This window comes from Phyllostomus discolor, chromosome 3 (genome assembly GCF_004126475.2).
Source record: "Phyllostomus discolor isolate MPI-MPIP mPhyDis1 chromosome 3, mPhyDis1.pri.v3, whole genome shotgun sequence".
Classification (NCBI taxonomy): Eukaryota; Metazoa; Chordata; class Mammalia; order Chiroptera; family Phyllostomidae; genus Phyllostomus; species Phyllostomus discolor.
Genome location: NC_040905.2, coordinates 112,728,238 through 112,752,477, shown reverse-complemented (window position 1 = coordinate 112,752,477; position 24,240 = coordinate 112,728,238). Strand labels below are relative to the sequence as shown.

The 24,240-nt window shown below is 47.5% G+C and overlaps 1 protein-coding gene across 1 annotated transcript in view; it reads right to left on the bottom strand.

Annotated features, from left to right (window-relative positions):
* Positions 1-24,240, bottom strand: part of TRAP1 (TNF receptor associated protein 1) — a 68,555-nt gene that overhangs the window by 12,878 nt on the left and 31,437 nt on the right. The window contains exons 2-11 of the mRNA XM_028510330.2: positions 15,153-15,317; positions 14,195-14,277; positions 12,888-13,028; positions 10,474-10,545; positions 8,544-8,704; positions 7,241-7,350; positions 6,502-6,575; positions 3,954-4,109; positions 2,441-2,561; positions 1,435-1,504 (exon numbers count right to left, since the gene is read on the bottom strand). Coding sequence (XP_028366131.1) covers positions 1,435-1,504; positions 2,441-2,561; positions 3,954-4,109; positions 6,502-6,575; positions 7,241-7,350; positions 8,544-8,704; positions 10,474-10,545; positions 12,888-13,028; positions 14,195-14,277; positions 15,153-15,317 — 1,153 coding nt within the window. The remainder of the gene's footprint in view (positions 1-1,434; positions 1,505-2,440; positions 2,562-3,953; positions 4,110-6,501; positions 6,576-7,240; positions 7,351-8,543; positions 8,705-10,473; positions 10,546-12,887; positions 13,029-14,194; positions 14,278-15,152; positions 15,318-24,240) is intronic.

Below are 24,240 nucleotides of genomic sequence, written 5' to 3'. Positions count from 1 at the left end.
ACAAAAATAAATGAATACATTGAAAATTTGATGAAGCAAATGCTTTTCATATAACTGCAAAATACCACCTACCATATGATAGATTAATTACAAAGGTGAGAAGAGGACCTTTTCACCAAGAAGGCAGCCACACACCACCTTCATTAAGTCTCCACATGTGAAGCACCAGTAATGGGACAAATCAAAGTCAGGCCCCCTGACAGGAGGTAGTCATTCTGTGCCATTCCTGCATCAGACAGCCCCAACCAAGGGGCAAACTCACTGGCCTGAAATCTTCAGAGGCATCCAGGTCATGAAAAGCAGGGGAAAAAGAAAGACTGTGCGACTCAGCCAGCCTGAAGGAGGCTGAAGAGACAACGGGGGGCACGTGTGACTCTCGAACGGGCCCTCTGGTGCCACGGAACAGGAGGACAGAAGCAGTGGGGAGGGAAGGGACCTGAGGGTTAGACGGCAGTGGTGCCACTGCAGGCGGCACTGCAGGTGGGGAGAATGTCCTTGGTCACTGGGAATACCCCGAAGGCATCTGGGGAAGATGGGGCATCTGGTGGACGGCTTACTTTCAAAGGGTGCAGGGGAAAGGTGTCCTCTGTATCACGTTTCTGCCTCTTCTCTAAGTTTATGACTCTTTCAAACACTTCATTTAAGGCTGACTTTTTTCTTATCAAGATGAATCTCAGACTGACAATCTAGCCTTTGAAAACCACAAGCAGCAACAAAGTGGCTGGACACTCCCCACCTACAGCCCGGGGTGGGCCCAGCTGCAGTGCTGGGGTCAGAGCACACGCCCCGTGGTCAGAAAATGTGAGTTCAAACTCGGGTTCACTCAGTGAGTGCTGTGGCCTCTCCGTCACTCAGTTTCCACAGCCATGACAGTTCCCACTTCAGAGGATTCTGTGGGCTGTATTTGTCAAGTTCTGGGTGAGAACAAGCACTCAGTAACAGTAGCTATTACTACAATCACAAAGGGGACACGAGAACCTCGGCCACCTCAGCCCACAGGGATTCCAACAGCAACATCTCCAAAGGAGCGTCTGGTCCGAGGCCACCCCTTGCCTTCTTCACAGCATCACTGACCTGCCGGCCAGACACTCTCCTGGCTCTGTGGCATCGCCTGCCTTGTCCACACCACAGAGGGCCTGCTTGGACTCTCTCCAGCTGTGGCCACCCTGGGTTTGGGTGACAGAGGCTGGCTAAGGGGGGAACATATCCCAGAGCCATCATTTCCCTCAATGAGTCAGTCCCCAAACGCTTTTTATTAAAACGTGAAGCACAACATCAGGCAAAGCACATGAGATCTGCATGCATTCTCCAGGCACATGGCCCCTCGGACACAGCCTCGCCGCAGCTCCTCAATCTTTTCTTGGCTCCTTCCAGCCACCCTCGCCCTCTCGGTGAGGGCCTCGTCTCACCAAGTGCCTGCTCCCAGCACCTCACCTGATCAGAGCGCTCTCCTGGAGGAGCTCCCGGCTGAGGTTCAGGGGGATGTCCTCACTGTCCACCACACCTTCGAGAGACACAAGCACATCAGAACCCTGGGGGTGCCCGAGACTCCACCCCGCCCTCCCGAAGGGCGACTGGCCCCCCACCAGGCTCTACACTGTCCCCTGAAGTCCACATGACATCAAGCCACGTGAGGGTGAGACAGAGGAGAGAGGACAAAGGGAGGAGACTCAGTGAGGCAACACCACTCGGCCCCTGCAAGTCCTGACGTCCTGGAATCGACAGAGTCTACGTCAGGAACGATGTGATCAGGAGAAAAGCAGGCAAGAGAGAGGCTGCAAGCCTTTGCCAGGGAAGTTTCTAAAATTTCAGCATCATTTTGCCACTATGAAAATCACCTTCTGGGTTTTATGTTCCAAGTCATAAATAAGTCAAGGGTGTTTTGTACCGTTTTGTGCTATGATGAACACAAAGGTTTAAAACATGAGATTTTGCCCTGGCTGGTGTGGCTCAGTAGATTGAATGCCAGCCTGCAAACCAAAGGGTCGCCTGTTCAATTCCCAGTCAGGGCACATGCCTAGGTTGCAGGCCAGGTCCCCGGTGTATGAGAGGCAACCACACCGCGATGTTTCTCTCTCTCTCTCCCTTCCCCCTCTCCAAAAATAAATAAATAAAATCTTTTTTTAAAAGCTGAGATTTTTATTAAACTATAACCTCACTCAAATGCAAGGCACTTTATAGCTAAATGTAAAACTCATGTAGTATCTTTAAACAGTAAAATAATTCAATTTAAACCTGTCTACCTGTCCCCTTTCCTAAATCAACCAAGAGGAGTACTGCAGGGGGTCAGCTTCCTGGGAGGCTCTGTGAGCACGCCCCACCAGCAACTGAGGCTGCTTCCCTGGACCCCACACTTGTGAAATATGAGCTCCTTCTAACCAGTTAGCACCCTGGCCCATGGGCAAGGAGCCGCTCCTGCCCCAGGGAGTCGGCCCCATACCTCGAATGAAGCGCAGCCACTTGGGCAGGACATCGGTGGCCTTGGTCTGGATGAGGACCTTGCGGCTGTACAAAGAGACGCTGGAGCCCAGCTCCCGGCTTACATCAAACATGGATGGTTTCTGAGGGCGAGGACAGGGCAGAGTCAGCCACATATGCAGGGGGCAGCCCTAACAATGACTCTGCAAACCCCACTTCCCAGGGCTGGCCCTGGCCTGGGAGCTGTCAGGTGGACACATCCTGACCCAGAAGAAGAGAGAGGCCAGGAAACCACTTATGTCCGTCTGTTCAAAACTCCAGCACCCAGGGAGGACCCCCCACAAAACTCTGAAGCAGGCCATCTCCAGGCAGCTGCTGCCTCACCCGAGCCCCTGCTCAGGGAGGGTATGAAAGGACGCCTCCCACGAAGCGGTGGGGCATGAAGTGCTCCCACTGAGGAGAACCAGACCTGCCAGGGGTCAGCAAACCACAGCCCACAGACCCAGTCTGGATCACCACCTGCTTTGTGTAGCTTAGAATGGCTTTTTCATTTTTAAATGGTTGCAAACAAGCAAATAAAGAATATTTCATGGTATGTGAAAAATATGTGCAATACAAATTCCAGAGTCGGTAGTTTCCTGGACCATGACTCTGCTTGTCCGCTCAGGTACAATCTGGGTGGGTCCAGGGCTGAGGCTGAGCGGGGCCTGCAGAGCCCACACTGGCCCCTGTCGGGCCCTCCACAGGAAGGTCTGCCAAGCCCCGCTCTCAGTCAGTGCTTCGAAACCTGCAGTTCGTACGCACGTCACATGGGGATCATGTTGGAATGGAGACAGATTCCGGAGGTCCTGGGAGGGCCTGAGATTCTACGTTACTGACAAGTCTCAGGAGACGGTGGTGCCACGGGTCTATAGGGGACACTCAGAGATGGGGGCCGAGCACAGCTCTTTCCAAAGTGGACAACAGGTGTGGGACATTAAGAGGACTCCCGTCAAATGGAGCCAGGAGACGCGGGGCCCAACCCCTGAGCAGGTCCCTCTGCTGCAGGCTCTGTCAGAGACCTCACTGTGCTGCTGTGAGCCAGGAAGCCTTAGGGGCAAAGTGAAGTGTGGACAACACACAGCGTATCTGAGCGCTGCACAATCCTTCCCACCACAGAGCTCGGGAGCGCTGCCTGCAGACAGAGGAAGCTGCAGCCTGCTCTGAGGGCCTTCCCTGCAGGCACCCTGAACCAGCACCCTGTTTACAACACCCAGGCCCTCACGGCCCAACGTCTCTGTTCCACCCAAAAAACACCATGCACAACACTCCCTCACTTTACATCTCTGTGCTCACCTACCCAGAGGCATAGGCTTTTCTTTTACTCTAATGCTGCCAAGTTAATTTTGTGATATGTTTGTGCTGCACTGTCACCACTCGGGAAGTGCTGGTAATGGAAAACTCTGTCACCACGGGTGATGCCCCCCCCACTCAGAGCTGCGGACAAGACACTGCAGCCCCCGCAGCTGAGGGTGGCCAGCCAGGCCTGTGCTCACTGTTTCTGGCACGTAGAAGATGCTGCGGATGCTGAGAGGGGCATCTGTCTTGTAGTGCAGAGTGTAGCGGGGCTTGTCATGGGCCTGCGCGATGTAGCGGTAGAACTCCTCATGCTGCCACTGGCCCACGTCCTTGGGGTCCATCATCCAGATGGCCTGAAAATGGAGATTAATGGGGAACATTATGTTTAAGACATATCCTCACAACAACCATGTGGGGCTGAGCTGGTGGAACTTGTAGCGCCTGGGTGCTAGTGAGCACTCCCCTCAGGAGGAGCCAAGGACCAGCCTCCTGGGGCAGACAGGGTGGCTGGCAGCCTCAGGTGCAAGGCCCTCCTGTTACAGGGTGCAGCCAAGAGGGGGGACCCCAAATGGGCATTTGAAATGGGGTCCAGAACTCAAGGTGTCCAGGAGATTTTAAGGTGTCTCCACCCCTTCCCCCACAGGTGTGAGTTGGGGGAAGGGGCACACAGAACAAGAACATGCAGGGCAGCTTTGCAGCTAATCCATGGCATGGTCATTTAGCATACCTATAGCCTTTGGCTGGTCACTTAGATATGCTGAATAGCTGTGACCATGCTCTAGGCCAGGGGGATAGAAAGGGACCTCCCCCCCAAGACGTAACTGGGGGTCAGGTCCCCCGAGTTACAGCACCTGCGTGGGAGCTTGGAAATGACTGGCTCCATGACACGGGGCCACACTTGCCCAGACTCATGATGGCAGCCCAGTAAAGCTGGAAGAATATGAGTTCTGGCATGTGAAGCCGAGTGTGGGAGGAGTCGGAAATGGGGCTGCAGAGGAAGACTGGCGCGGGGATTTAAACCCAGATGCGGCAGCCATTGAGAGAGAGAGAACCACACATCTTTAGCAGAATGGAAACTCCCGCAGCCCTGTGAGAGAGAATCACCATGAGGCTTTAGATGAGAACCGCCACTCAGCTTTGGCAGAATGGCGACCACCCCCACACCCGCCCCGCAGCCACCGGGGAGAAGCACGCGGTTTTGGCTGAGTGAGGACTCCTATGGCCCTGGGAGAGAGGACCACGTGCCTTTGCCAGAGTGGGGACCCCCGCAGCTTTGGAAGGCGGAACCACCACCTGGTTTTAACAGAGATCCGGGCAACACAGCTGAGGGCGCCAGGAACCCAGGGAGGTCTCCCAGTCGAGATGGAGTACTAACTGGGAATAACCAGAGGACTGCCTGAGCCATGGACTTCTATTTCCTTTCCTGAGATACGGTACTCTGGACTGGGCAAAGGGGGAAGGAAGGACTGTGTCTGTTTGTGGGTGTTTTAAGGGACTTTAGGATTTTTTGATGAAGACATTAGGTCACTACTTTAAGTCTGTATAGCATTAAATAAACATTTCCTTTCCTTTTCACGAATCTTTGGCATTGAGAGACGTCTTTCCTCTGGCAGCGGACATAAGGGACCTGGGGGTTTCTTTCAGTAATAGTATATCATTTGTTTGTAACGATATACTATTGTTTATCGTTACGATATTGTTATATCGTAAGGTATACCCCTTGTTTGTTCTGTAACACTCCTTCTGCCTCCAGCCCCACTCACCCCAGCACTGGGGGAAGGGGTGTCCCAGAATGGATGGGGTGGGGGGCCAGAGAGACACACACAACAGGTCTGAGAACAAGGACCCTCCCTAGTACAGTGTGTTCAGAAGGGTCGACCAGGAGGCAGGACCTGGACGTGCCCGCACATGGTGAACAGTCGCCACCAGTGGGAATACAGTCGCACTATGTGGAGAAGCAAACGGTCTAACCACGCAGTGAGATATTGTTTAGTCCTAAAAAGGACAACAAAATGAACCTTGAAAACATTGTAAGAGGCCAAACACAAAAGGCCACGTTATACTTGATTCCATTTATATGAGATGTGCAGAACATGCCCTGCCTGGTGGGGCTCAGTGGACTGAGTGCTGGCCTGAGAGCCAAAGGGTTGCTGGTTCGATTCTCCATTGGTGGGGCACATGCCTGGGCTGTGAGCCAGGTCCCCAGCTGGGGGCACGTGAAAGGCAACTGATCAATGTCTCTCACATATTGCTGATTCTCTACCTCTCTTTCTGCCTTCCCTCCCCTCTCTCTAAAAGTAAATAAATAAAATCTTAAAAAAAAAGAAAAGAAAAGAAAGAAAAGGAAAAAAAGAAATGTCCAGAACAGGTAAATCCACAGAGAGAGAGTACAGGTTGTGGTTGCCAGAGACAGGGTATAGGGGCCTGGGGAGTGACTGTTGATAGGTACAGGGGTTTTTTGAAGGGATGAAAATGTTCTAGCACTGACTGAGGTGATGGCTGCACAGTTCTGAACGCACTAAGGACCACTGCCCTGCGCCCTGTGGAAGAGAGTGCTGTGTGTGTTACAACTGGAGCACGGGACGGAGTGTGGCGGCGTGTCTGCATCACAGACCTCGCCTCTCCACAAAGAACACCTGGTTCTGGGATTTTGCTCACCCAGTCCCATCTCTGCCCATCCAGCCCCAAAATGTGCCAACTGGCCTCCACCACTGCCTGAGCCCTTCAAGCAGCAGAGGGTCTCACCTGCAAGGTATTAATGCGCTTTCCATTAAGGTAGAGAGGGAAGCTGACGAAGTTACTGTATTTTGTCACCACGTCTGGAAGAGAAAAAGAAAACCAGTAACTATAGCAAGCTTCTAGAAATAAGAGCTCTGAAAGTTGCTGCAGGGGTAACTCAGCAAGCTGGGGAGAACTCATCAGTGCAATAGTTGTATCACAGGTGGGAAGCCAGGGCCAGGCCACTATGAGGCCATGCACCTTCTCGGTAACATAAATATGACTTTACAAGCTAACAGTGAGCCGTGGAAAGCTCTGGGCACCTTCGATAAGCATTTAGTAAGACACAGACGGAGGAAACTGACACACAGGAGCACCCACTCCAGTTATCAGTGAAGCCTGGGCTCACGCTGGCTGGGTGGATGGGCCAGCAACCCCTGACAACTCGGGGGGTTGATGAAAGGGCTGTGCGAGATCCCAAGTGACCAAAGATGAAGCGCTGCCCAAAGGGAGGAAACAGAACAGAACCCAACTTTGCTAACAGTCAGGAGGCCAAGCCTTGCCCCTGATTCCACACAGAGTCAGCCCAAATTCTGGCCTAGGATGGCCTAAGCCGTCAACCCCAGGAAGCCCCCAACCACTCTGCCCCCTGGGTCTCCCGCACACTCCCACCCAGACAGAATCTCCTCAAACACACCATCAGCAGGTGCCCTGCTGACCTGGTGCCAGCACCCGCATGTCCACAGAGGCCCAGGGTCCCACTCACCTTGAACCCGGGCCTCGCTGGCAAACTCTCTGCAGTCTGACTTGAGGTGGATGATGATTTTGGTCCCAGTTCTAACTCCTGAGGCTTCAGCGATTTCAAATACTCCAGACCTAAGACACACAGGAAAGCCAGTTCCACACATTACTACTGACAAATCCTATACGGCGAGTCCAGTGCCACCTCCTTGGTTTTGACAAGCAGAGACCAAAACTGACACACAGAAAGGAGGCCACGGCACCACCTTTTCTGAGCCCCCCGCGCCCCCAGCCACGAGCTCTCTGTCAGGGACCACAGCTGCTGCAGTGTGGGGCTCTCTCGCTCCCTCAGGACACCACCTCTCAGGAACACAACCTCTCAAGCTTTACGTTCACCTGCGCGGCCTGCGCGCTGCACCCGACACTGCAGGGAACAGGCCCGGACACTGCCTCTGACTCCCACGGTAACACCCTGCATTTCCAAGCCTCTGGCAGAGGCTGGGTGTCTCCATAAGGAGTCAAAGAGGAGACAAACTCCCAACAAGTTGGTGCCTTGTTGCTACCTTGGTCCACGTTTAATCTCAGCACTGTTTTCATGGACTAAAACAGAAATCTTGACTCTGACTGAGAGAGATGAGCCATGCTCTGGCCCGGCCTCTCACACATGACTAAAACCGCAGCAGCAGACAAGACTCAGCCAGGAAAGCAGATTCAGAAAGAGAGTTTGGGGCCTGCTGAAACAAAGGCTCGCATGTGGCTGAGGTACTGCCCTCCTTAAACACAGTCTTGAGTTCATCCTGTAAAGTGTACCTAACTAACTTGTAAGAAATGGCCCCAGTGCATGCTGGAGAGCGAAGCAAGCACCTCTGAGGGGAAACTCCTGAGGCCTGAGCTGGTGGGAAACCGGTGCCAGGCCAGGGGGTCAAACCCAGAAACTCCAGGTCCAGGAGGACTCAAGAACGAACCCCGTAGAACGAAGTCCGCGGAGGGCACCCAGGGCACGGGGTCACAGGGGCACAGCCACACCGGGTCAAGGGGCCGCAGCTGGAATGGCCCACACTCCAGCGCACAGTCGTGGGGCCCAAACGGACACCACAGGCCACTGGGGTCAGGACGTAGCTGGCTCCTCCAAGTGTGAGGTTCAGGCTCCCAGTGAAAAGGCCCAGGAAGGCCCGCTGGCATTTTCCGAGGGTCTAACTTTCTGAAGAAGTGGCAATGCTTCAGCTGAACCCCACTCTGCATGTCAGATGACACTTAGCTGCAGTGGTTCCAGGGCAGGGGGGACACTCCCTCAGTGTGATTTGGGGGCCCCACTGTCACTTACTCACCCATCTGAAAGCCACTGGAAACCAGGGCTGCCTGGGGTGGCTGAGCGGGAAAAGACCTCAACTCTGTCGGCCACCATGAAAGCCGAGTAGAAACCCACTCCAAACTGGCCGATGATCTTGCTGCTGGCCTCCGCCTGGTTCTGCAGTGCATCCAGAAAGGCCTGTAGTGGCAAAGACTGGTCAGAGGAGGGCGCCCCTTCCCCAGAGAGAACTGATGTTTGTGACTCTCTGTGTGTGCTCCTCTAACAAGGGCTGAGACCACTTTTAACCCCCATGAGGACCACATTCAATACTCTTTCACCCCATCTCACACACAGACAACAGCGACACAGAGAAATAAGGGGGCGTGCCCAAAGTCCTCAAGCTGGGCAGTGGAGCGACTGGTTCTTTTTTTTATTTGCAGGGTCTAGGACCCTGCCTGTCGGCCACAGGCCTGCGGGTCACACGCTCCGGGCGTGAGGAAGAGGCAGTGTGCGTGACTGCACACATCCTCCCTGCAGGAAAGGGGAGCAGCAGCTTCTTAGCTGGGGCAGCCCGAGTTCCAGCGGGTGAAGGGAGTGGGACACAGATGACAAGGTGTCTTCTGCGCGTCTTAGATTCTAAGCTTCGTGGGGAAGCGGTACACACCAAGTACATGCTTTGTGTGGTACCACAGGTGCTTAACTACTGTAACTCATGGTATCAGATTTCCTAAGACTAAACATCAAATAAAATGAACACATTCATTGTTACGAGTACTGTCCAACAGAACGTTCTGTCTGATATGATATAAATGTTCAATACGGTCTAATATGGTAGCTGCTGACCTCATTTGGCTACTGAGCACTTGAAAGGTGGCTAGTACAACCAAGGAACTGAATTGTATTTAACTTTCAATTAAATGGCACATGTAGTTAGTGGCTACTGTATGAGATAGCACACCTTGATAGCAATGAAACAATAAATGTAACAGGGGGGGTAAGTTTGATAAAGTTTCTTAAAATTGGAAATTTCTGTAAATCACTTTGGACCAGTAATTAGAATATTTTCAAGCACTTGGTTCAAAGTTGCCATTGTAAGTACCACTCAGGCCCCAAAACAAACAAAATGTGGCCTGACTGGTGTGGCTCAGTGTGTTGGGCATCGGCCCGCAAACAGAAAGGTTGCTGGTTTGACTCCCAGACAGGGCACACACCTGAGTTGCAGGTCAGGTCCCCAGTTGGGGGGGCGGGTGAGAGGCAACCAATCAATGTCTCTCTCCCGCTCTTTCTTCCTCCCTTCCCCTCTCTAAAAATAAACAAAGTCTTTAAACAAACAAAAAGCATTTGGTTACCAAGGAGAGGCACCATGGCAGCCGAGGGCCACCAGCCCATGTCTTGGGCTGGCACAAAAGCCCCCGGAGGACACCTTGTCCACTAGCACTTACCTCCCTCACAGGCTTCAAGTCGCACCAGCAACCAACCACCCACAACGGGCGCGCCGTCGGCACAGAGGGGTCATGAGGAACCATCCTGCCCGCAGACACAGCAGGCAAATTAACTCCTGGGAACTGTCTTGTCTGAGTGGAAGAACATTAACTTCTGCCTGCTCTCTTCACCTCAAGCCTATGCAGCTCAAGCGATCACTGAGAAATGACTTGCAGGAAATGGCACATTCCAGACTCAGACCGACAGGCTTTGAACAAACCTAGGGCTGGTCAATTTCTACCTATTCGTGAAGTACTTATTTCAGCCTTTTCGTCTATAAAATAATAGAAACTTCCTCAGATGGCCCCCTGATGACACAGCGAAGTCATGTCACGTGGTGTTTCCACAGCACCAACATAGAGCACTCACACAGGAGCACTTTCCCACTGAAGCTGGCGTTCAGAGCATGCAGGGACCTACCCTCTCCAGTGGAAGCTGCCCTTCAAAGAGAGGAAGAAAGGAGCACTGGGGGTGGGGGGACTTACCTTTGACCCCGACCTGGCGATTGTTCCCAGGTTGGACACCAACTCTTCTTGTGTCATCCCGATGCCAGTGTCCTAAAGAGAAAAACACACTAAGTGACAAAGTGCTGGCACCTGGGGAAGTAGGATGAGGTGTGCAGACAGCCTTAGGGCACAAGTGGCATCGATTACACTTGCCAGGCAGGGCCCAGCAAGTAACGCCGCAGTCATCAGAAAAGACAGATTCTAGTCATATCAGCCATACCTAATGAGAACACCTCACCAGAGATTAGACACATAGACCAAAGACAGAAAACCAACAACAACTAGAGCTGCACAGAGTGTCACTTGATTTTTGACACAGGTTCCAGAACAATTTGATGGAGAAATGAAGAACAAATGGTGCTGAAACACTGGACAGCCACCTGCAAAAAATAAATACCAGCCCTGACCTTACACCATACCCAAAAGTTGATCACAGACCTACATGAGAGCTAAGACTATAGCACTTCTAGAAGAAAATATAGGAGAATATCTTTATAACTTTGGAATAGGCAGAGATTTCTTACTTAAGTCACTAAAAGCATAAAGTATAAAAGAAAAAAATGATAAACCAGACTTCATTAAAATTAAAAATAGATACTTTTCAAAAGCCACCCCTAAGAAAATAAAAAGCCACACACTAGGAGAAGATATCTGCAAAGTGTAACTGATACATGATTTTTATTAAGAATATATAAAGAACTCTTACAATTCAACAAAGACAAAAACCGTAAGTAATAACGAGCAAAAAACCTGAGGAGACATTTCACAGAAGATATACAAATGACAAAATATGAAACAATGCTCAACAGCACCAATCATAAAGAAATACAAATTAAAAACCACAATAAGATACCCATTAGAATGGCTAAAATTAAAAGACTGACAATAACAAGTGTTGGCAGCAATGTGAAGCAACTGGGATGTGAAGCAACTAGAATTCTCAAACGCTGCTATTAGGATTGCAAAACTGAACAGCCAATTTGGAAAAGTTTGGAAGTTTCTTACAAAGTTAGACAGGTACTCACTGTACACCTCAACAATCCCACTCCTAGGTATTTCCCCAAGAAAAATGAAAACATGTCCACACAAAAACTTAAACTCGAACATTCACAGCAATTTTATTCCTAACATCCTCAAACTATGCTCATCAACTGGTGAGCAGACAAACTGTAGCACTGCATCCACACAGTGATAAAAAGGAACAAGCTACTGATACATTTAACAACACAGATGAACCTCAAAAGCACTATGCTAGATGAAAGAAATCAGACTCAAAAGACTACCAACTTTGTGACTCTATTTCTATGAAATCCTAGAAAATACAACAGCAAGGTGACAGAAAGCAGATCAGTGGTTGCTGGGGCAAGGAAGAGGAAAGGGCATACTGGGGTGATGACATCATGACGGTATGGGTAATTACACAAAAGTGTACACTGGTCAAAAAAATCAATTAATTGTACACTTGAACTCAGTGAATTTTACTGTATGTAAACCATACCTCAATAAAGTGTATTAAAACACAAAGAAAAGCACACACATACACAGACCAGAGAGAGTAAGTGAAGAAGAGAGCACAAGAGATGCCCTACAGCAAAGTCCTGAGCAGGTAAGTCAGTGAACTTGGCAGAGGCAGGAAGTCCAAATGAAAAATGCTCACCCAGAGCCCAACGGCCACCCCCGCAGATGCGCACCCCACCGCTCCACCCAAAACCCTGGGGGGAGAGGTCCCAAGGCATATAATGTCCCCCTCAGGGCCACTGCCTGATGAATCTCCTTTGCCAATGTAACTTTCTGATCTTAAAATTTTCAAAAGGTTATAAAGCAACCACAGTATTGTTCCTTATAAAGCAGGACTATTAATTCAAATAACAGGCTAAGATTAAAAATAGTACTATAAAATATTTAATCATGGGGAAATATGCATTATGAATGGACAAGCACAGTTAAAAATATGAGTACTCAATAAAAATATTTTTAAAATAAAACCTACATAATTTTATTAGCCAGTGTAACCCCAATAAATAAAAATATTTTAAACTATGAAGAGTACCTTAAAAATGTACAGTTTAAAAATGTTTTAAAAAGTACATTTAAATATATAAATAAATGCAGACACCAAAAACCTAAATAGATAATAAAATGTTAACAGTAGCTATCTTTGAATAAGAAAGTGATTTTAAATTTTCATCTTTTCTACTTATTTCCAAATTTTCTATATTAAACCAAGAGTTATTTTAACTGCAAAGATGGTCGGCACAATGCTGGAGGCCTAGGGATGTACGGAAGGCAGGTCCACCTCCGACAGCCCAGCGTGTGAAGAGGGCCACTGTCCATGCACTTCTGTGACTACAGCACGGGAGGCGTGCCACTTGTAAGGACACAGGACAAGGTACCTGGATTGTGAGGGTGCCTTTCTCAGCGTCAGTCTGCAAGTGAATCTCCATTTCTGGCAGCGTTTGGCCTTCGGACACCAGCTTGTGACGCATTTTTTCCAAGGCGTCACTAGCGTTGGAGATCAGCTCCCGTATAAACACCTGCAGGATGAAGACAGACGTGAACACTGCAGGATCTATTTGGTTACAGCATTTGCAGCAACTGCTGAAAGGCAGGAGAGAAGTACCACAGATATTCAGTGTTTTAACCATGAAGACTTCCCGCTTTACTCAAAGGCAGTTTCTCCAGGGCAGGTCACAAAATGGTCAGAGGCAATCACGTTCCCTTGACAGACACAGCTTTAGATAGTAAGCTCTACTGTTCCTTCCTGAAAATCAAGCCTGAAGTTAGGTATCAATCTGTCAACTAAAAGTTTAAGAAGAACCCTCTCAGAAACCACTTCTTTCCCATCTCTTGCCCAGGGATGACGACGTATTTCCCAAACACCTTTCTCCTACTCACTGAAGAAGGCTCTCTGGCTTCATCTAATGGCTTCATCCCATTCATTTAATGGGATCATAAAAAACCAGACCTACCACATTCAGGACAAAAAAGGGGCCACATTGTCTGAAGAGCACTTTACCTCAGACGGACCTTCCACACACAGTGAGACCAGCACACAGCTTGGGGGAGAGGAAGTGGTCTGTGGGATAAAGACCACCCCAGAAAACAGATGCTGGATGTCACAAAGATATGTGAATATAATATGTAATAGCTTAAGACCTGGGAGTAGTTCCTGAAAAGTCCCTTTAAACTTTGAAACCTGATACTTTACCCTTCTAAATTCTTCTTTGCAATCTAGTAATAATGAGCATGGAAACGGTGGCTTATTAGTTCTCTCATTTTTTCACGGCCTGTCATCCCTAGATGAGTTTTCATCTCCACAAAAAGGACCCCGGTAGCCCCTCCCCGCTCTTCTCTACAGAGGTCCAGGGGGTCTGCTTCCTCCAGCCCGACCACCCCCACTAACCTGAGGGTGGTACACCAGTTGACAAGAGAAGGGCTCCCTCATTAATATATGGGGGACTTTTAAATTATCAGCAAGATCATTAATTTCCAATCAATCTAGCCCAAAGACTCATCTGGATATATGTGCCCAAAACAGATTTTGGTAAAAATACTCTTGCTGGTAGCTAAGATCAGGACCTGTCCAAATTTAAGGAATTTTCACAGTTAATATACTATCTGGCATTTCCCTAGGAGAGTATAAAAACAGTTTTGTTAAAGAAACCTTCCTAGTGATGAGAGTGATCAAAAGGTACCGCACCTCTTTTTCCGAGTACAAGGAACGGGCAACAATGTCCAGAAGCTTCTTTGTCTCAGCCTGGAACTCATGTTTGGAAACAGAACCTAGTAATGAGTCACAGATAAAACCAATAAAGTTTCATTTCTACTTTCATGGATGAATATGCTATGTAACATTCAAAAGAATGTTTAACGTAATGAGCTTTAAACATTTTGCAAAAGAGTAAACAAAAAAGAAAGAAAGCAACTCTCCAGGGCTCTAAGGCAGGAGGTCTCTGGAGCAGAACAAACCTAGTGGTTCCTCTCTTTCCCCTCGGAAAAGAGCAAAGGGGAGCCCAGTGCTCGGCCACCTCCCACCACTGAGGCACGGGCTACCTCCAGGGACTACAGAGGCCAGGACTTCCCAAAGTGTCCAGTCATGAGAATCGGTCCAGCTCTAACAACCAGACACTGGATTTTATTCTTCAAAACAGTGGTTTCCAAATTAATTACTTAGAAAGCAAAATAACAAGAAAACCTCACTCTCTTCTTAACCTAAACATCTAAGACTCTATTGTCTCATTTGAAAGCCAGATATGGTCCCACTTTGGGACTGGCTCTAGAGACTGTTTCTTTACACTTCTTAGGAAAGAAAGGACAACTTTAGCATGTGGTCCTGCATCGGCAGGGCCAATACTGAGTTTCCTTCCTGCTTCCATGATTATTAGCAGATGTGCCATGAATCACTACTCAGAAGGTGCCCCGCCGCAAACCCATGGGTGACCACCAGAGGGGGCAAAACACGCCAGAATGAAAACCTGAAGCTCCTAGGGGCAACACATTCCTCGTTTTTTGGACACCCTCCCTCCAGCGAAGAACTTCCTGCATCTAAAGCGAGTGGTGACTCCATCAGTCATTATTACCTCTACCTCCAAAATCTCCCATCACTAGCCAGCCAGGAGCTGAGCCTTCCCACACCCCAACTTGGCTGAACCCAGTACCCTGCACAATCTCTGTGCTGCTGATGATGGAATGGGGGGGCTCCTCCTTCCGGTCCTCAGCAGCTTGCGAGCTGAATGGACGTCCAGGGTGGAAGCTCAAAGCCAGGGTTCGCCTGGGGCAACTGGACTGGACTGGAGTCCTCCAAAGACACAGAGCTGGTTTTCCTAAAAAGACAAACACGCACAAAGGAGAGTTAAAAAGCCTTCAGGAACAGATGCCCTGATGTGTTCACAAACACGTTTGTTAGCGACCCTCACACATGTCCAATACCAGTAAGTAGCGGAACTCGGGTGGAGTTCTGGAAGCAGGCAGGGGCCATTTGGCACCACTTCCCACATATGTCCCACGGTGAGATCTTTTATAAACCCCCTGAACTCCAACCCCCTCGTGCCTCAATGCTCACAGTCCTCAGGGGACTGCATAAATGATGGGCCAGCCTTCCTTATTTTGCAACTGCAATGAAAAACTGGAGAAGACACGTCCCTCTAAAAGTAATCCAAATTTGTAAATGTTAATATTCTGAAGCAGTTTCGTCTTCTTCTTTTTTTTTTTTAATTTTTTTTTAAAGATTTTATTTATTTATTTTTAGAGAGGGAAGGGGGAGGGAGAGAGAGAGAGAGAGAGAGAGAGAGAGAGAGGGAGAGACATCAATGTGCGGTTGCTGGGGGTTCTGGCCTGCAACCCAGGAATGTACCCTGGCTGGGAATCGAACCTGGGACACTTTGGTTCCCAGCCCGCGCTCAATCCACTGAGCTACACCAGCCAGGGCTAGTTTCGTCTTCTAAACATCTTTGTTGATTCCTTTATAATTTTTTTTGTCTGAAACCGTCAGTTTTTTTTAGATTAGTGTATTTAAAAACTGAAAAGCAGTAAGTGATCGCTTCTACCTATAACCAGAAGGGGCATCACACTGTCTCTCATGTCTGTTTTCTGTAGCTGCTCAGCACAGGGGCCCCAGAACTGCTCCAAGGGAAGACGGAAAAACTGTCATTTGACACGGCTGTCCTCGGCCTGGCTGGCACATGCATCTTCCGCCTTCAGATGCTACAAACACATGCAGACACCTTCACTGTATCTGGCAGGAGTCAATTCTTACTAGCAGCCCCTCAAGACAGTGCCATGCACCGACTCCAGGGCCACCAGCCTGGGGACTGGCATCAGTCAGTACGTGCTTCATGGCCAATGCTTTCAAAGATTCAGGTCAGACGTGCGGGACCCTCTGTGCGGAAGTCTAGACCGTACTGAACTGTGCCTGACTCTGTGCACTATACGTGTGGAAGGGACACAAAGGAGTGATTCAGAATTTCCAGAAATGACCTGAAAATCAACCTATCAACTTGACTTTTCTCTCAGCTTACTCCTGGATTTATAAATAACATGGCTTTAGCATTTACCTCTATTTAGAACACCTTAAAAACATTTTTATAACTCAAAAAATATTCAATTTCTAAACAGTCTAAATATTTAGTTACCTGTGTCTTACTGCAGTGTTCACTTTATCCATATAGCTAAAAAAATTCTGGGCTATTTCTTTCTTCTGGAATTAAGTATTTGGTTAGAGAGTTGAATGCACCAGGGGTTGCCCTGGTCTGCGCCAGGCCAGGGGTACTGAAGTCTCTGAGCTCCAGCCAGCCCCCAGCCCCAGGCAGAGACCACGGGTGAGCTTGAACCACCAGAGACAGCACTCACAGACACATCTGAAGACATAAGCAGGTTTCCCACCAAAGGCAGGGTCCTCCGCTTTAAAGCGCCGTTGAGCTTCAGGGAGGAAACCAGTGAGAATGGGATAAAGGAGACACATTTGAGGGAAGTCTTCTGACCCAAGTTCCCTCAGGACGGGATCCGGATTTGAATCCTACGTGAAACACTGACTCCAAACAGATGGACAGGAGTATAACCGTCAGAGACACTATAAAAGGAGGTGAAGGAGGTCCTCCATGAGAGAAGAGTAGAAAGCTCAGCGATCACAGACTGAGGGGGTGCTGGACCACACTGCTGTGTGAGCAGCCTCCACAAACACTGAAAACATGTTAGATACTCTTTCATCTAATATTCCTCTTAACCACATTCCACCTGGCAACCACTCCCTTCTACCAGGCCCCAGGGAGGGACAGGTACAATTTTTCAGAGCCCTCCCCCAGCAGTGAGATGCAGGTGGCACTTACTATGGTCCCCACCCCATTCCCAGCTATGAGGGCCTCCCCTGTCCAGTCCCTTGTCCTTGCCTGCCTTTGAGCTGGTCTCCTGCAACAATGTTTTCTACAATCCATTCCTTCTTAAATTTCTACACATTCGTCTTCTGACACCAATGCCAACTTATTTCCCCAGTTTTGGAGGTTTTATCCCTGAATGCAATCTCGTCAACTCTAAATGCTTCGGGCTGGTATTCCAGATCCTCCACCAAACCAACGAAACCCTGCCCTCTTCTGAAATCCCCAGCCCAGGTCTGCTGACATCCTTCACGCCCCAGGCCCTACCTGTACGGTCACCGGCACTGGGGTGTCTCCGCCCTTCTCTCCCTGCACTATCAAGTTTGGTCTTGGGACACAGTGAGCACCTTGTAAGTCCCTATTCACAACCCCCCAAACATCAGATAACATACCACACCTTCAAGAAGTGATGCTGGTTTTCCTTACTGGTGATTTTTATTTGGAGTAAGTATTCTGGATCCATTCCATTTGCATAAAAGCAGAATTTACTGAACTGAGCATTTATCCTCACTTCCTGTCCTACCTCGCTCTGCTAATAGTCCTTTCCTTCACATGATTTTTGGTCCTCAGAAAAGAACAAGTTGAACTCCCCAGTTGCATCTCAGCTAAAACCATCCCTACCCCAAAGGAAACCAGAAATCATAGAAACTCAAAGCATTCAAAGACTACTGGCTCAGTATTTTGAGACCCCTGTAAACGACCCCATCCAGATTGGTGTGACAGCAGGGGGAGAGGGAATGGCTGTTTATATCTGGCATACTTTTTTAAAATTTCCAGTCTTGTGTGTATAAATGCTTTACTCAAGAACACATCTTAGGCCCTGGCTGCATGGCGCAGCTGGTTGGAGCATCGTTCCATGCACTGAAAGGTGTCAGTTCAACTCCTGGTCATAGCACATGCCTAGGTTAAGGGACTGATGATCCCTGGTTGTGGTACAAAAAGGCAGCCAATTGATGTTTCTCTCTCTCTAAAATAAATGGAAACATATCCTCAAGTGAGGATTAAAAAAAAAAAAAGAACACATCTTAGAGATAATTCCAAATCAGTACAGAAAGCTGCTTATTTTTTTTAATAAGCATAAAATATTCTACTATGATGGGTAAGTGTTCAACTAGTGCTCAACTGATGAGTGTTTAAACTTCTCCCAGTCTTGTGCTATTGGCAATAACGCTCCAAAGTGCTAGAGTTATCTACCACATGCTGCTCTTCATGGGAGAAAGACGAGGATACAGGAAAATGTCTGTTTCCATTCACCTGTGCAAAAGAGAACACAGGAGAGAGAAATTGCAAACTGGTAAGAACATGTCTTCATTTCTTAGGGCTGCTGTAGCCGAGTCCTACAAACGGGGTGGATGAAAACAACAGAAATATATTCCCTCACAGCTGTGGGGTCCAGAAAGCCAAAATAAAGGAGTTGGCAGCATTGAGTCCTTCTGGGGGCTCTGAGGGCGTCTGTCCACACCTCTGCCCCATGCTGTGGGTGCGGCCCCAGTCCTTGATCCTCCTTGGCTGGCAGGGGCCTCACTCCAATCCCTGCCTCTGTCGCCATACAGCCTTCTCTCCCCTGAGTGCATGTCCTATGTCCAAATTTACGTCTTGTTTTTTAAAAATTTTTATTTATTGATTCTAGAGAGAGACAAAGGGAGGAAGAGAGGTATGGAGAAAGAAAAGGGAGGAAAAGAAAGAGAGAAAAACACCAATTTGTTGTCCCACTTACTTATGCATTCACTGGTTGCTTCTTGTACATTGCTTCTTGACCAGAGACAGAATCCGCACCCTCGGGTGTATCGGGACAATGCTCTAACCAACTGAGCTACCTGGCCAGGGCCCGAATTGACCTCTTCTTAGAAGGACACCAGTTATACTGGGTTTGGGGCTCACTCTAACACAATGTGATGTCATCTTAAGTTACTGCATCTGCAAAGGCCCTATTTCCAAACAAGGCTCCAAGAGACTTGGACATGCCTTTCTGGGGCAATTCACACCAGCAGAAACTGATTGTCTACGGCGGCGGGGGGTGGGGGGGGTTAGTGTCCTGGGGCCGCCACAGAAAAGGACCACAGACTGGGCAGCTGCAACAACAGAAACTTATCACCTCACGGTTCTGGAGGCCACTAGTCCAAAACCAAGGTGTCAGCAGAACTGGTTCCTTCTGAGGCTCTGAAGGAGAATCTGTTCCAGGCTGCTCCTTCCTGCACCTGTGGCTTCAGGTGCTCCTTGGTCTATGGATGGTCATCTTCTCCCTGGGTCTTCACATCATTTTCCTTCTGTTTGGGTCTATCCGTCCAAATTTCTCTCCCTTTTTAAAAGGTTTATCTTATTCTCATTCAAGAGAGAGGGAAAGGGAGAGAGAGAAACATCGACACCAGAGACAGACATCGATCGGCTGCCTCCTGCACATGCCCTAACTAGGGATCAAGCCCGCAACCTGGGCCCTGACCTGGAATCGAACCAGCAACCTTTCAGTTATGGGACAACACTGCAACCAACTGAGCCACACCGGCCAGGGCTAAGTCCCCCTCTTTTATAAGGACACAGCCACACTGGATTAAGATCCACCTTAATGACCTCATCTTAACTTGATCCCATGCGAAGATCACAGTCACAGGTGCTGGGAGGCTACACGATAAAAGGGAAAGAAGAAGGGGTTGGGAGCAGGGTAGCAGAGCTCAGGGGAAGGTGACATTTCTGAGGACACCTTTTTGAGGATATATGACTATTAGAACCATGGTAGCATTTCACATACCCAAAAAGTAAATAATTAAGAGCAGCTGGGGCTGTGGGGAAGAACAATGAAACACAAACAGTAGCAAATGTTCGAAGCTATATCAAAAACAACCTACTAACACTGGAATAAGACAAGAATTAACCTAAGGAACTTCAGAACATGGCACTTTGACTGCATATTGTAAAGCTAACCTCCAAAGGGCCGCATACATTTACTGTAGCAAAACTGCTAGTAATCCTGAAATTACTCTAGCATGTACTAAGGTCAGGTCAGTAAGCACATGGTGGAGCTTGGGTCAGGAAAAAATGAGTTACAGATAAGGAGGGGGCAGCCAGGAAGACCCTGTGGTGCTACACTGAAACTGGAGGGCATCACTATGAACTCGTGATTTCTTCAGATACATATAGATTTGATGTAGAAACAAATATCGAGGTGCATTTGTGTGCATGAGTACACATACATGTATTTCCTAGCTTTCTCCACTAACAGGCCAAGAGGCAATAACACCCCAGCAGCAACGGGCTCACCTGGCACCGGGGAGAGTGACCCTCCAGGAACTACCCAACTGAATGTCCCATTTCTCAGGAAGTACCTTCGCCCTGGGCAAACCAGGATGGGTGGGCACCCTCCCTGGCACCAGATCTTGGCACCAGATATTGCGGGTTTGATCCTCAATAGGATACTTAATACAAGAACCAACCAATGAACGCAGAAATAAGTAAAACAACAAACCAATGTTTCTCTCTCCTCCTTTCTCTCTCAATTAAAAAGCAAAAACAAAAACAAGTATCTATTAGCCCATACTTAAATAAATAATAAACAAATGGGAGAAAGGATCTCTTCATTATAGAAGAATTGCAACAAATAAATGTATAATAAACACAGTAATCGTGGTGACAGGTATAAATTATTGACGGATATTTAAAGGTCCACCAAAAACAGAACGTTTGCATAATATCAAAGTACCCCCCATAAGATGCTTACTGATCTTAAAAACAGTAGTTTACCATAGAGAAAGTGGCAAGTCCCCCTCAGTGACCACAATCACCGTTATCAGGCACGAGATGAGTCACACCCTTCACCTCCCAGTGCAGTGAAACGGCACGGCCTCCCCTCTGCTGTGTGTCTGCCAAACGCACCTCAATCTAATCATAAAAAACATCAGACAAACCCGAGTTGAGGGGCCTCCTATAAAATAACGGCCAAAGGCAGCAAGGTCCTGAAGGACAAAGACTGAGGAACCAACACAGACTGGAGGAGACTGAAGAAACGTAACTATTGGATCCTGAACCAGAAAAGGGTCATCAATGGGAATACCAGGTAAATTAAAATAAGATTGGCAGATAACTCAACAGTACTGTGAGAATGCCACTTCAGTTGTCCATGGCTGTACCATGGTTACACAAGATACCAATGTTAGGGGAAACCAGGTGAAGGGAAAGGAAATCCTGATTACTAGTTTTGTAACATCTCTGTAAAGTATGAGATTATTTCAAAATAACAGAGTGCTTTAAAAATATTCTTGTACATGTTCATTTCATTTACACATGACTTTGCATCCTACTACACAACAAGAAGTAAATGACCAGGTCCAAGGTTATGTCCAGTTTAAATTGTGGTCGATGCTGCCAACTCACCCTCCAGAGAGGCTGTCGGTTTACCATCCCACCAGCAACATATGAGAGCATGTATCACCCCAAACACCTGCCAGCACAGTATGATGAAACTTTTGGATCCTTGCCTGTCAGTTAAGTAAAAATTTCACCGTAGTTTACATTTCTCTTACTATAAGCAACATTGAACATCAATCCACATTTTTTAATATTTTCTATTTTCTTTTTTTGTTAATGAACTTTTTATATCCTCTGTCATTTTTCTACCACATTTTCCATCCTTTTTCTTATTGATTTGTAAGATCCCTTTATGTATTAAGGAAATTAGTCTTATTTGTAAAAGCCTTCATTACTCCAAGTTTAAACAATTTTCCCGTGTTTTATTTTTCCTATATCTTTTGTTTTTTAGAACTCAAAATACTTTTGAAAAGATTTAATATAAGCCCTCATAGTTTCAAAAAGGGAAAAAACAAGCAATTTATATTTCCTACCAGGAATTTAAGTCTTTTCAACATAATTCTAAGAGTACACTAGTCAAGAGCACTATTTAGAGCAGGTCTGATGTCAGGTTAACTGAACTGTCTGAAATGACTTAAGAATAACCCAATAATGCAATAGACCTGCCTGAACCAGATACAAACACACTCTGCACAGTATCTGCCTTCATGTTTCCTCTACAACCTCTGAGAAAACCACAAACCTCAGCGTCAGGCTACTGTGTCACAATGTTAATCTACTTGGTGGTTTGGGGTTGCATGAAATGGGAAGCACCAATAATATGAATCTCACAGAACACACACACACACACACACACACACCCCTCTGTTAGTGCTCATGCCCTTTCTTTGACTCACAACCACATCCCATCTTTCCACCTGAGCTACGTCAGGACCCAGCATGAGCCCTCTCCCATCCAGCTTCTCGTCCCCTAAGTTCACAACGATCTCTCCTACTGTAAGTTCAGAGTACTGCTTATGGAAACTTCTGTTCTTTATGCCAGCTTGTGGCATTTCTTCTACTATTAACTTTTTGCTCATGTATAGCTTATGTCACCAAATTAACAAGTATATTTCTTAATATCAAACTTTTTCAAGGCAAGAACATCCACATTTCTTGGGATGCCAAAGAATCTAGTGGAGAAGGAGCTTGCTTTGCAATCATGTAAATTGATCACTATGTCCAAGCAGAACACTTGGTCAGCCAACAGAGGGCGTTAGCAGTCCTGCAAGACCAATTTTAACTAGTGAGCAGCAATTAAAAATGTAACTGCCTACAGGAACCAACAAGTAAGGCAAATGAATCAAAACACAATGGGTATTTCTTTTGCTTAAAAAAAAAATCACCCATCTTTCCCATCTATCAGCCATAGTCCTCACCATGGTTTTATTTCATAACTGCACCTTAAGTTACGCACCTATAGATACAGACACAAGCATTTTAAGCTGTGAGAAACACACTGATTATTTTTCTGGAATTAAATACCACAATCAGACAATCCCCCATTTTACCAAGTATGATATACATAAAAACAATTTCATTTTTTTGTTTTAACTCTACTACACAGAGGGGCTGCTTCCTATATGGCTCAAGTGTAACCTACCAACAGAAGTTCCTGTGGGTAATGACCATGAACCTAGGAGCAACAACAGAAAGACCACCTGCAGGCTCTAGAGAGTCAACGACAGCAGGCAGATGCCGGAGGAGAGTCGACACTGGGAAGAAGGAAACAGCACAGAATGAAGGCAGGTTCAGTGAAGGGTATCTAAAACTAGGAGAACAAATGTATACAATATGCATTTTTTCTGGCCTGAAGAACCAGAGGACAGACTGGGGAAATAATAGAAGCTGAAAAGTGAGGGGGCAACCCAGGAAGGAGAGGGTCAAAGAAAGGGTGCCTTAAATTCTGTGAATAAATCCTTCTAGGTCTCTGGCTAACTGCCTGAGCCTACATGTGTGGGACAAACTGCAAGCAGTACAAGGATGAGAGAGTTGAACTGCTGCCTAAGAGAAAGTGTTTGCAGTTGGGGCCCAACCAGGTTAATGACCCACTTAAAAACAGCTCCTCATAGGAATATAACAAAATCCAGACATTCCATAAAGTAACATCCACATTGTCCAGGATGCAATAAAAAGTTATTTGATCCCTGACTGATGTGCCTCTGTTGGCTGGGCTCAGTCCTACAAAGTGAAAGGTGGAGGTTCAATTCCTGGTCAGGGCACCTGCCTGGGTTGCAGCCAGGTCCCTGGTTAGGGGCCTGTGAGAGGAAACAGGTTGATGTTTCTCTCTCTCAAGATGTTTCTCTCCCACAAGATGTTTCTCTCCCTCTCTTCCTCCCTCCCTCCTCATTCTCTAAAAATAAATAAATAAAAATATTTTTAAAGTTACTTGACAGAGAAATAGGAAAATGTGATGCCTGCTCAAGAGAACTGTTGGTCAATGCAGACAGACCCAGATGTGGGAATCAAAAGACAAAAATTATGAAAACAGCCAATATTACAATACTATATGACATAAAGTATGCTCAAAATGGAAAAG